This window comes from Accipiter gentilis, chromosome 9 (assembly GCF_929443795.1).
Source record: "Accipiter gentilis chromosome 9, bAccGen1.1, whole genome shotgun sequence".
In the NCBI taxonomy this organism is placed as follows: domain Eukaryota; kingdom Metazoa; phylum Chordata; class Aves; order Accipitriformes; family Accipitridae; genus Astur; species Astur gentilis.
Genome location: NC_064888.1, coordinates 39,693,469 through 39,706,253, shown reverse-complemented (window position 1 = coordinate 39,706,253; position 12,785 = coordinate 39,693,469). Strand labels below are relative to the sequence as shown.

At 39.7% G+C, this 12,785-nt stretch overlaps 1 protein-coding gene across 1 annotated transcript in view; it reads left to right on the top strand.

The window, feature by feature from the left end:
• CPXM2 (carboxypeptidase X, M14 family member 2) overlaps positions 1–12,785 on the top strand; it is a 79,826-nt gene that overhangs the window by 55,876 nt on the left and 11,165 nt on the right. The window contains exons 7-10 of the mRNA XM_049811212.1: positions 4,766–4,889; positions 6,344–6,540; positions 7,414–7,593; positions 8,579–8,876. Coding sequence (XP_049667169.1) covers positions 4,766–4,889; positions 6,344–6,540; positions 7,414–7,593; positions 8,579–8,876 — 799 coding nt within the window. The remainder of the gene's footprint in view (positions 1–4,765; positions 4,890–6,343; positions 6,541–7,413; positions 7,594–8,578; positions 8,877–12,785) is intronic.

The following is a 12,785-nucleotide window of genomic DNA, read 5'->3' as shown; positions in this document are numbered from 1 at the left end:
TCAATTAGGCAATCTTTCTGTTCTTTTTGTTATTATTTTTTAATCTTGCTTCATATCACCACAGGCATAGGTGAGGGTTGTCCTAAAGTAATATTTCTGCCTGCTTTCTCTTCAACTATAAAGATAATATGTTTGGACTTGAAGTGTGTGAATCATTTGCTGTGTGCTGAATTTTCAATGTATTTATACTGCATGAATCACCATTCATTTTTATTGAGCAATTGTGTACTGAGTCACACATTTATTTTGGTAGAGATTTCGTGGCCTATATTTTTTAGCATAAAGATTAGACAAGTAGAAACTCAATTGGCATAATTACTGTCAAGAACAATAAAATAAAGTGTATTTTAGATTCTCATTGCAGAAAGACAGGTTGGTCAGGTTAGAAATATCTCTGGGGAAAAAAACCCACAGCTATAAAACAGAATATTTTTCCACTTTTCATACAAGTAGAAAAATAGCAACTGTGGCTAAGAGCTGGTCAGTTGTGAGCTGTCTTTGTGCTTTCCCAAGTTCTGGTTTTCTCTGTGTCAAAGCAGTTAATTTGTTTAGAGATCATTGGATTCTAATTGGGTTCTGCTGCTAGTAGGCAGAAAATTGTGGGTTGGGTTCCAATAAGTCTTATATCCCCAAAACTAATCTCAGAACTTCATAATATCTTTGCTGAGTGTAAAATGGAACAATAACTGTCAATTTCCAGAGTCAACTTAAACTTAAAAAAATAAAAATACCATGCATTATTGTCAGTTTTGTTAGCTGCTTCACTGCCAACCGTCTTAGAAAAACGCTGTTCTTTGATGTTATTTATTATAAACGCTGAAGAAGGAGGAGGAGAGGGTGTTCCCTGGGCCATGTTTTGGAAGCATTACATTACATTGCAATATGTCAAGTATATGTGAGAGAGAGGGATTTTCTCAGTGTCGGATTATTTTAATAGAACTCTCTTTTTAGGAAGATAAATTTTATAGTACCATTTTTTTCTCTTAAAAGAGCATTCAAGATTCTTCTTTCAGATGATGGCAATGCTTGCTGTACCTTGTATGCAGAAGTCAGGATTTTCTTACAGTCCAAAATAGTTACATGATGTATTCATGCTGTATAGGAAGCTGTTCAAATGGTAGGATAGATATCCCCAGAAATAGTTTGAGATGGACATTTGAGTACAACCTTGTCTTTGAAGCAACAAACCCAGGTCATATCTTTCTTAGGAAATAGGATTGTTAATTTTGAAATCCATTTCACTGGATGTGACTCATATCTTTGGACAGGCCAGACTCCAAGCACCCCTGAAATCTTGCGTGGCTTTTCACGGTCAGCTGCGTTTATGGACTTGATGTAACAATAATACAGAACGTTGAAGAGCACAGTATACGTTACCAATTGAACAGGTTTATTTGAGGGTTAAACAACCAAATGTAGAGGGCTAGAGCGATACGCAGCAAACATCCAAGGTTGCATGCGATGCCAGGCGGACAGCCTCTATCTGATAGTCTCTGCGCTCAAGGAGGAGGTCGTTTCTGTTTTGGCTCACAGCACAACAAGAAATACAGAGATCTTGGTAGAGTTAGCTTAACAGTTGGATGCCATGATCCTAAGGGTCTTTTCCAACCTAAACGATCCTAGAATTCTATGATCTCCACAGAGGATGAAGAATAGCCCTAACCTGTGTGACATTGACTGACAACCCTTTTGCCTTCTCTAAGCGTAGAGGGCACCGAGACCTACATTTAACCACCTTTCCTGCAAAACGGAGGAACTGGACCTTCAGAGGCCAGTTTTGCAGGGCTTCTTCAAAGACTGCACACAGTCTTTTTCCAGGGCGCTAATAGGGTAAATAATTGGTAGTGACAAACAAATAGGAACTGTCAAATACGAACTGTTAGTGAATGTAATTGTGGAAGTGTTTTACAGTCCTGCTGGTTGTTAATAAAGCCCTGACTGACTGTTATCATCAATTGTCTTTGACAGTTTGTACAAAGCCCAAAGAAAACACTGTGACATTTCAGGTGACCTATTGTGCCGTTTGTATGAAATGAGTATGAGAAAAGCAAATATGAAATATGTTCATTTTCAGTATTGTATTTACATATAAACATTTAACTACATTACTATATCCATACTGTTATCAAAAGAGCCACAGTGAAGTCTACTCCAGAGGCCCTAATTCAGGAAAGGTTCTTTGTTTGACTCGGAAAGTAATCACATGCTTGCAATTAAAGAGATGATGGAGAGTTTACTGAGGCCAATACAAATATTTCCACTGATTGTAATATACTTTGAACTTGGTTCTAGGCATTTTTCTCACTAGTAATGAACATTTAACATCCTTTTAACTGCTTTCCCAAATTGATGTTCTTGGTACCCTGCGCACGCTGAAGTGCCAGGCACGTTCGGAAAGCATCTGCTCTGCAGCTTGATTTTGGAGACAGCTCTGAGAGGACAGGCTCATCTTCCCTATTCCACATCTTGGGAAGCTGCCTGGATGCAGCGATACATCAGGCAGGAGGGATTTTCCTGCAGTTTGAAGAGAGTGTAAAGAGAGGAATTAGTAAACACGGGACCGAGACAATAGCATTCTTGATACATTACGGAAATCCGGGTTTAGCCTGCTACAATAGACCTTTTAATGCGGTATCTGTACTCATTGGCAGAGTGAAAAAACTAATATTTATCTCTATTGGAGAAAAATGTGGTATCTGATCCAATAAAAATCCATTTCATCCACTTGTCAGGAGGACATAAACTAATAATCCCCCCGCAGTAGACCGTGGATAAGTTTTGGCCTGTGAGGCTCTAGCTCCATATCCACTGAAAGTATTTTTGGTTCATTATGAGCAGGTTGACCATGATGATTTAAGGCAGTCTGTCTCAAAAAGTTAGTAATTGACTTGTTTAAATCAAATACCATAAAATGTAAAACAGTGTTTTCTGGCTTCACCTATGTGTTTCAGCTGGAACAACAAATGATGACATCCCCACTTACATATGCCCAGAATGTTAGAGTTCCATGGAAATAGCTGGGCACCTGTAATACCAGCACACTGATGATGATGACTGTGGTGAAAAAAAGTAGATCTGAAACTAGACAATACACTGAAAAAGCATAACTGACTGTATTTTTCAGATAAGTGCTGAGTTTAGGTTTGCAAAAGCAATAGTTTCTCAGATCTATATAAAACCAACATGCGAGATGAACAAACGTACAAAAATAACATCTTCTTAGTCTCTTTGCAACGTGATTATAAATAGAAGTGATGCCTTTTATGAGAGGAATTTTAATGATGTTCTTCCCAAAGTGAATTGTGTTTCCACTTAGATTTGCTAAATGGTGGCATGGGAATCAGACACATCTAATTATTGCATTTTTTAAATCATCAGCCTTATGATCATCCAATATTGTTTCTAAATTAACACTATGTGAGTAAAGAGTTTTGTTATGCTACAATATTTCTTCAATAATGTATGCACCCTTGTTTATGAAAAGATTGTCTAATTAATAGTCCCTAGGGTTCCAATTTACTGTAAAGTCCTTATTTCTTTCTTTAATGCTTTCCAATGGAAAAAAAAAATCGAGACGGATAAATTCTTGTCATTAGAGCTATTTGCAATAATGTCTTATTATTAACACAAAAATTTTCAGTCTTGTTTGTAAATTTTAACATTCACCTGAAATGCCACAGTAAAGTGCTTGTTTGTGGGACAATTTAGACTCCAGATATACTTACCTGGATCACATCTGTGTAACTTCATCGGTTTAAAGAGACCTACACCCTTAACCATGATCTTCCCTCTGCACTTTAGTAAGCACTCAGGCTATTTGATTATATTTTGACTATGTCATGCAGTATCTGCAGAAACAACAAATAGCATAGATTTTGATGGTAGGAATGTCTTCAGACCATCTGTTTGCATTTCCATTATTAATTCTATTTTTTGCTGAAACTTGGTAAGCAAAGTCTGAGGAATCTTATTTATCGAAGGAGTATATCCTGTTGAGTTTATGGACTAATTCAGATTTACATCTATCTCACTATTTTGGCCACATCAACACTGCCTTAACTATTTTGCCACGTGAGATTTCACATTGTAATACAAGAAGGGTGGGCTTGGTTTCTACCTCAGCAGAGGCAGGTGTAACCAGAATTCACTGGGAAAAATCATGTTTAAGTGGGTGATATCATTCTCTCTTAGTTTATTTTGAATTGAATTGCTGCCACATAGGGCAAAGGAGAGAGAAATCTCCCTTACTGGGCAGAACGTGTCTGTGGCAACCTGTAACGTACACGCATTGCCATGCTAACACCCTGGGGCATCTCAACTCACTCAGCTATAGTAAATGACAGAGTATGTAAGAGGAAGTGTTAAGGTGGCCAATTATCCTCCATCACATAAAGTTTTCAAAATGTGTTTGGTTGTATAGTAGCAGTGGTTCTGTTGGTTTTATTCCTATTGGACTTCCCCCTCAAGCCCTTAATTCTGTGATAATATTGCAAATGCATCTCATGTAAGAAAGATCTTGAACCTCACCTATGCTGTAGTGTTTCAGCAGACTATTCAGCTTGTTCTAGCAGAATAAACATTATTTGTGTGAATCACCACACAACATAAATTCATGAACTAAATATAAAGCTTTTACAACTAAGAAATAATCAGAAAAGAAAACGGAGAGGTTTTGCCACAACCAATTTGGAATGAAGTAATTAATCGTGGATCTATTTTGATGCTGCATTGTCTAACTATGTGTCTTTTTCTTTTTTGTTGGTAGTTGATGAAAACTGTGAACAAAATGTGCCCGAATATCACAAGAATTTACAATATTGGAAAAAGTAACCAAGGACTAAAGCTGTATGCTGTCGAGATTTCTGACAACCCAGGAGAACACGAAGTTGGTTAGGATTTAGTCTAACTAAATCTGTTGACGGGTGTTGGGCTGTGGCTTTTTTTTTATCCTCATTCTCTGTATCTGCAGTAATTATCACTGATGGAATTATATTCATGGCAGCAAAGATTTCAAATGTATGTGGGAGGAACTTCAGCACTGTATTTCTAAATTGGGAAGAGGAGGGTGAGCACAAATAGAAGGCATTTTGAATGTGGGATCAAATTCTTTAATGATAATGAGTTTTATTCTTTACAATAACTAAAAGTGATTTTTAGTACTGGGGAATGGATTTTAGTTTGGGGGATTTGTGTAGCTTTGGATAGAAATTTACTTTTTTTATATGGGCGAATGCATTGCAAGTAAGGACAGGTCAAACCTCACAAATCATCTTTCACGGGTGAGTATTGGGGTACAATTTCCTACGGTGATATAGTTCTTCAGAATAGAAACTCATTCAGTCTTTGGCCCTTCTGTGGAGAAAAATGAAGATCTCGCTGTGATAGCGCCTGAGGCAGCTGTGAGAATAAAGGTGTCTTGTGTTTTGCCGTGTCCATAAATACCCTGATACGTGTTCATCCCACGCAAGGAAGAGCGCTGCAGCATGCTCCTAAGACATCTTTCTCCTTTGCCATAAGGGATGGAGCACAATAGATGTAATCTCTCCGTAGACTTGGCGTTGACCTTAGACTACAGTCTCTGAATGTCAGATGTTGACACCAGAATAATTCATCTAATCTGCTCTGTCCGCTTACCTATTTTTGAGAGTCCTGCAGAAAATGCAAGGAGTGTGTCATGGGCCAGACAAACTGGGAGGGTGGATCCAGCCACAAGCCATAGCTTGGCCAGTTTGGGTCTGTCCTGTTAATGTTTGCAAGCGTTATTCATACAAAGGGCAACAAAATTACAGGGATTTTTTTAATAGCTGGCGCTGTTCCTAATAATCTCTGAAGTATTTTGTAATTGAGTGCAAGTATTGTGCCATTCACTATAACCTTGAAAAATATATGTGAACCTGTTTTTTGATAAGTGAAGGAAGAGGAGCGTGTGAAGTCAGAGACCAATTATGTGCAGTTACTGGCTGTTACCTTCTAAGAGCCTTAACATCTGTCGCAACTAGCAATGTATTTTTCATGTTATTTTTAGACTGTCAGAACTTTTAAAATCTGCCCGTAACATGCTGAAATTGTGAGTATAATTAAAAATGCGTTTCATGGAAAATGGGGTTTGGGCGTTTTACACGGTAGCTTAAGATGGCACTGATACATAAGTCTGTTCTTCTAAAATAGCAACAGAAAGTAGTTATTTGTTTCTGTACAGTTACATTTTCATCTATCATTTGTTCAGTTAAAACATTTTTCCAACTCTCCTTAAGCAAAATGTTGCTGACTGACATGAATGAAATTTGGTTAGATATTTGATTTGCTGCTCTGGCATCACTTCTGCTCCATATGTTTTCAACAGGTGAACCAGAATTTCGGTACATCGCAGGAGCTCATGGGAATGAAGTGCTTGGACGTGAGCTAATCCTTTTGCTAATGCAGTTTATGTGTCAGGAATACCTGGCTGGGAACCCACGCATTGTACATCTCATTGAGGATACCAGAATCCACCTCCTGCCCTCAGTCAACCCAGATGGATATGACAAGGCATATAAAGCGGTAATGTGATTATGAACATATCAAGGAGTTATTTTACGTCTATTAGATGAATAAAATGTGCTCCTGTTGTCATATTTTTTTTCAAAGATCATATTTTAGAAGCAATCAAAATAAAAAAAAAAAAAACAAACCCATCAAAGCAAACACAAACCACTGACACATCTTACTCAGAAAAAAAAGCTGAAAGAAACAGTATTCTTTGTGACATTGACTAACAGGAAGATGTGTGTAGAAAGGAGGGTCATGAAGACTGCCAGAACAAACCATACTGAGGTGTACAGATCAATGGGAACACCATTATGGAAAATGGAAAATTCATGCAGTCTGTTTCTCATGAGAAACCAAGCTAAGCACATGAAAACTTGCATTCCTCCGCAGCTGAAATTTAATAGCGCATCTTTAAGGAGAGCACAATGTGTTGGGCATTGTAAGAATTCAGTCTGGAAGAAGACAGACACCAGGAAGAAAAATTGCAGGGGCCGGTCAAATATACTGGAAAATCTTCCAGGCAGTCTGTACAAGGCTGGAATACAAAATTTGCACTCACAGCCGTGGAAGGGAATATATGCTATCTCCATTGCAACCCACAGGAAAACCAGTCTTACTTAGAAACCTTGAAAACAAACCAGAATATTTTGGCTAACCCCAAGTAATTTTTCATGGGCTTTGCTTCACCTCATTCAAGGTTTCGTACAAAATGAAAAAAAGCCAATTATTCACTTCAGTTAATTAAATAATTCATCCTTTCATTTTTCTGTATAGAATTCTTTCTGACACATCCCCAAATACTTTGCTGAGGGCTCACAGGTGGTTGTATTCTGAATGATATTTTTTCTGAATGATATTTTTTCTCCCTTTTTCTTTAAACCTAAGGGTTCAGAATTAGGGGGCTGGTCTTTAGGACGATGGACTCAGGACGGCATTGACATCAACAATAATTTCCCTGATTTAAACTCTTTGCTCTGGGAGTCGGAAGATCAGAAGAAGAGTAAAAGGAAAGTTCCAAACCACCACATCCCGATCCCTGACTGGTACCTGTCTGAAAATGCCACCGTGAGTAAGACCAGAGAGCAGGGAACACAAAGGCTGGGGTGTGCTAGAAGACTGAGCTTTGCACTTCTCAAGAAATTAGTAACTTGTGGGTGAAGTTACATACCTGACCTAAGCTACTTGTCTAGGCTTCCTTGTCAGGAAATAAAAATGTGCCAGAAAAGTACCCTTCACCCCCATATTTTAGAGGCAGCCCTCGGGAAGGGAACTGCTGCCTGGAGGATTCTCTTTTCCCTTGGCAATTATGAGAACCTGGAGGACTCGATACCCAACTTTTGGGCAGCAACAGGTAGACAAAGACAATCCCACCGCAGGGCTCAGTGCTGTGAATTGGCTTCTCCCCAGCTTTGCGACGTAGATAAACTCTTTGCAAACTCGGTCGCCATACAGATTTCTCCTGGGGTTTTCTTATTTGTTCTTACTTGAAATATATTCTTATCTGAAATAACACTGCAAATGCTGAGGCATATGCAAAACCAATGCAGTGGCTTATGCTAAAGTCATTTATTGGATCGTAGTGCCAAAAATTTAACATTTTTTTTTACGTGGCCTTTTAAATATAATGCAACTATTTCTAGTGGCTGAGATTCCCCCAGTTTGAGGGGAAGGCACTTAACTGTGGCAGTTCTGTGGGCTTTAGAAATAGTGCCGTGTTTAAAACCCCTTATTTCAAAAACTCATTTCAGCCGATGGCAGAGAGAGCAATGTCACGGTCTGACATCTGTCGGTTGCTGCTCTTGGCCTCGCTCTATGTAGATGTTCCTGCTGCATAAATTACTAACATTAAGGTTTTGTTAGGTTTTGTTACGCACAGCTGGCAGGCACCCTAATGTAAAGAAGCCCTGCTCCTTGGCCACTTCTCTCGTGCTGGCTACTCACTCCACGCTAAGAAACTCACAGCGGGACTCCCGCGTCTGGTCTACCTTTGAAACAAGATTATCACATTTCACAGGTTGAGTCAAAGCTGCTGTTTCTTTTTTTCTCCCAGGTGGCAGTTGAGACACGGGCAATAATAGCATGGATGGAAAAAATTCCTTTTGTGCTAGGCGGCAATTTGCAGGGAGGAGAGCTGGTGGTGGCGTACCCCTACGATATGGTGCGATCGATGTGGAAAACCCAGGATTACACCCCTACCCCAGACGACCACGTCTTTCGCTGGCTCGCGTATTCCTATGCCTCCACGCACCGGCTGATGACAGATGCGAGAAGGAGAGCGTGTCACACGGAGGATTTCCAAAAGGAGGATGGCACTGTTAATGGAGCCTCCTGGCATACGGTGGCGGGAAGTAAGTGTCTGTAGAAATTGCAATTAGCATTACCTTGCTAAATATGATAACGCCATCGCTGCCCGGTGTACCTTGCAGAGGCGGTGGTGGTAAAACATGTGCCCTAGGAGGAATATTTCCCCATGTGAAAGTCTGTTTGCTGCACTTCATCAAGTATCAGAGGACTGAAAGAAATTGTGTCACTAAGACCTGGTGACCATTCCATTTACTATGGAGGTTTCCAAAAGTGCACGTGCAATGCATTAGTTTTATGGATTCTGTACCTTCGAGATGATTTGCTAGGAGAAAAGCAACCCAGTCCAAACCCGCTAGAAGGGGGAACCTGTCAGCCTTTGCCACCTCATAGGGTGCCAACAGAAAACTGCTGCTGAATATCAAAGGTAACCAGCGTCAGAGCTGAAGCAGCAACTCCAAGGAGAGATTCCAGTGGCCCTTCGATAGGAAAATCACAATTTCAGCCTCATTCTCATTGAACTTGGTCACAGATCAGCCCCCGCTTGCATTCACTTTGAGTTGTAAAAACATGCCATAAAAAGCTGCTGTTTGCCTGCTACCGTCCTGTTTTTAAAAGACCTGGACATCCTTATACTGAAATTTTTCATGGGCTCCGTAGGCATTTCTGCTGCCAGAATAAATTACAGACTGCACCATTCACCATATGCTCAAGCCTGTCACCCCGCTAAGGAGCACGAAGGGGAAGCCGTGTCCTGTAGTGCAGACAAAGCATCAATTTCCAGGAAAGCCCCATTAGAAGCACATTTTTAACAGCAATAGGCATGGTTATCTCCATGGGTGTACACTTTGAGCAGGCTCAGAATCAGGCACTCTGCTGATTCATCAGAATTCTGCTCAAAATTTTTGGTTTTTTTATAAGTAATCAGTTAGACAACATATTCTATGAAATTAAGAAAGGAGCTGTGCATCTGCCATCACTTGAATAATAACAGGAACAACTGCAGCAGTAATGGCAAACAGATGCAAGCGAGTGTCTGCGCAGACCACTTTTTACTGGCGCTGGCTTGTGTTTGTAACTTGCAGGTAGTTTCACTGCATAAACATTTCTAAACGTTGGACATGGCTTTTATGGCTTTTACGTTGGCCCGTGTAAAGTTAATGCTGGCCAGGCTTTAGAGGCTAGAGCCAAGAATTAAATTTTCAAATATTTTTTCAGGAGGTTGAAAAGTGCTGGCTGAATTCGGGGGGGAAAGATTGAACTCGGATCACAAGGCCAATGCCTGACAACACATTTCTATGCATTTCTGCAAATTCTAAAAAAAAAAAAATCTGAACGCTAACTTGACTGCTTAATTACCTAATTTATGAGTTTAATTTTCCTAAGTGCTATAAGACACATGATTATAAATCGATCCAGAAAAGATGACATTGGCCATGTCGCTAACAGCTGTCGCACTAAGTTACATTAAGTAATGATGTACAATATAGATGCTGAATTGTATCTTGATTTCTTAGTAACAATTGCATATTGGATTTGGTTCATCTGATTTGTTTTATTGCTTTATAATATTACTCATTATACTTTACATCCTGCGCTCTTACATTATAGTAAGACTTCCAAGATTGTCTTTGAGAAAAATGCTCAGATACTGCTTTTGCTTTCAGTTCTTTACACCTTGGACTCCAGACTAAACCTCAAAAGACGTGGTTTCCATTTGAGCTCAGCCTCCAACCTGCAGGATGGTTTTAGGCTTCTCCTCTACTTAGACAAATGGGAGTGATTTGTATTGCAGATATGTATGCGTGCGTACATATATATGTATTGCAGCTGGTAGTTAACCAACGGCACCGTGTAAAGGGTTGTCCAAATACAGTTCCAGATTTGAAGACCAATTTCTCCTATACTTTTTCACTCTGTAATTCCATGACTGTACAGATGTAGTTATATAGCTCGCTCCACTTTTTCCATTTCTTTACCTTTTAGATCAAGGAGTAACACTTTCTCTTCTCCTAAACTAAACCCCTGCTTACTTAACGACTGACCCGAAGGTGACCCACCACTAGGTGGCTTGCAGAAAGCTCCCCGCCTGTCCTTTGGCGCGGGTGCCATCTCCTTGCTGGACCCCAGCTTGAAGCTGCCCGTCCTCTCTCCCCTCATCCACCTGCTGCCTGGCCTTGCAGTGATCATACATATAAACTTTTCACTGCTCGTGCCATGGGCAAATTTATGAGGGATTTTTCTTATTCTTTTTCAGCACCAGAGAGTCCCTAGAGAATTATGTGCACCACAGATATCTTGCGCAGATATCGAACTTCTCCGTGTGCCTTTGAAACCCAGCCATACTATTTCCTGCACGTATTTTGGACTGCAATGAGTGCAAGTTCTTCACCAATTTTATATATAACGTTTCTGCACTGGTTGAACTGCACAAAGAGCAAAGAACAGATGAATTTCCTTTCATTTCCAGTGTTTTCAAGGCTGGATTTGCATGTTCAGGAGCTACGCAAAGAGTTGCTCTTGGCAACGTTAAGCCATTTTCTTAAATACATGTATTAAAACTGAGCAATTACTGTGTATTGCAAAACATTTCACAACAGATTAATCAGGATGCGATAGAGTATGTGAGGGGGAAAATAATTGTGGCTGTTTCTCAAACGGAGGGGAAGCACATTTATGCAGAGTAGCATATGCCACTGTCTGATATTTAGGCTTTCTTCATCAACAAAAGTGTAAAGCTTAACATCTGTATTATATAATCCTCCTGCTCTCCATCCAGAAGGCACTGAGGGCTCGTTAAATACTTGACTACTGCTCTATGGTAATTGGACAGGACTTGGGGGATTTTTTTAACTCTTTTCAATCACAAGCACTCAGTGAATGCAATTCCTGCTAATCTTTAAAATATAAAAAATTTAATTTATAACAATTTTAAAATATAACAAATATAACAATTACTGATCATTAATAAATGTTTTTTTAAATATTTTTTTATTAGAACTGCAGGTGGAATGAGAAATGAAGTTCACATCATTTCTTCCCGTAATGTTTGTGTACTGTATCGTGTTATCTGTGTGATTGAGGAGAACTAACAAATGGAATTTCCCAGAGGAAAAATAATTGTGAGAAATGGGAGAGAAACCTGCAGAATGGCAATGTTTGAGAACTATATCTAAGTACAGTCTTCCTTAGTGCTCAGGACCTTTGCAAAGGTCACAGCGCTCTCTGTAACATGGACTTAAACCGCAGCTCCTCAGAGGTCAGAGGCCCTGAGGTTCCTGGGTTTTGATTAGGACATATTTCTGATGGAAATTGCTATTGCAGAGCGAAGGTGCAGATTCCAGTCCTCTGCAAAGCCATAATACGGAGAAAACAGAACAGATCCTTTCATTCCTTACAAGCTAACAGATGCCATATATAACTTAAAAGAATTATTACTACCTTGATTTTTCTGGCTTTCCTATCGTTTAGATTACTGATGTAGGAAAACATTTACATTGAGAAACTCTCTCATCAACTGCTCTGCTAAATCACTTTTACGTAACAATGACTGTGTGCACATTGCTCTGTGTCCTGGCATTTAGGGTTGTATAAATTCGGTTCATGGGTGCACATCCATGCAAGCTAACGTAGACTCATCCCGTTTCTGCCCAGAACAGTCCTAAGCGAAAGCTGCTCCATGGGAAAGTGTCCAGCATTAGTGAAGCTTCGTGCTTTCTTAAAAGCAAAGCACCAGTTTTTTGCTGTAAAGAGAGACCTTTCCTAACATCTTGTGGTTGTGTCCCCATCTTCTCCACCAATATAATAGAAATGTTATCTGGAATGACTTTTTGTTTGTTTGTTTTCTGCTAAATCTGTATTTCCTTTAAATTTTGCGATGGCAGAAGGATGCTGCTCTTTGCAGCAAAGGGACTGGGGATGCGGTGCTGGGCTGACACAGCGGCCCGTGCTGTCAC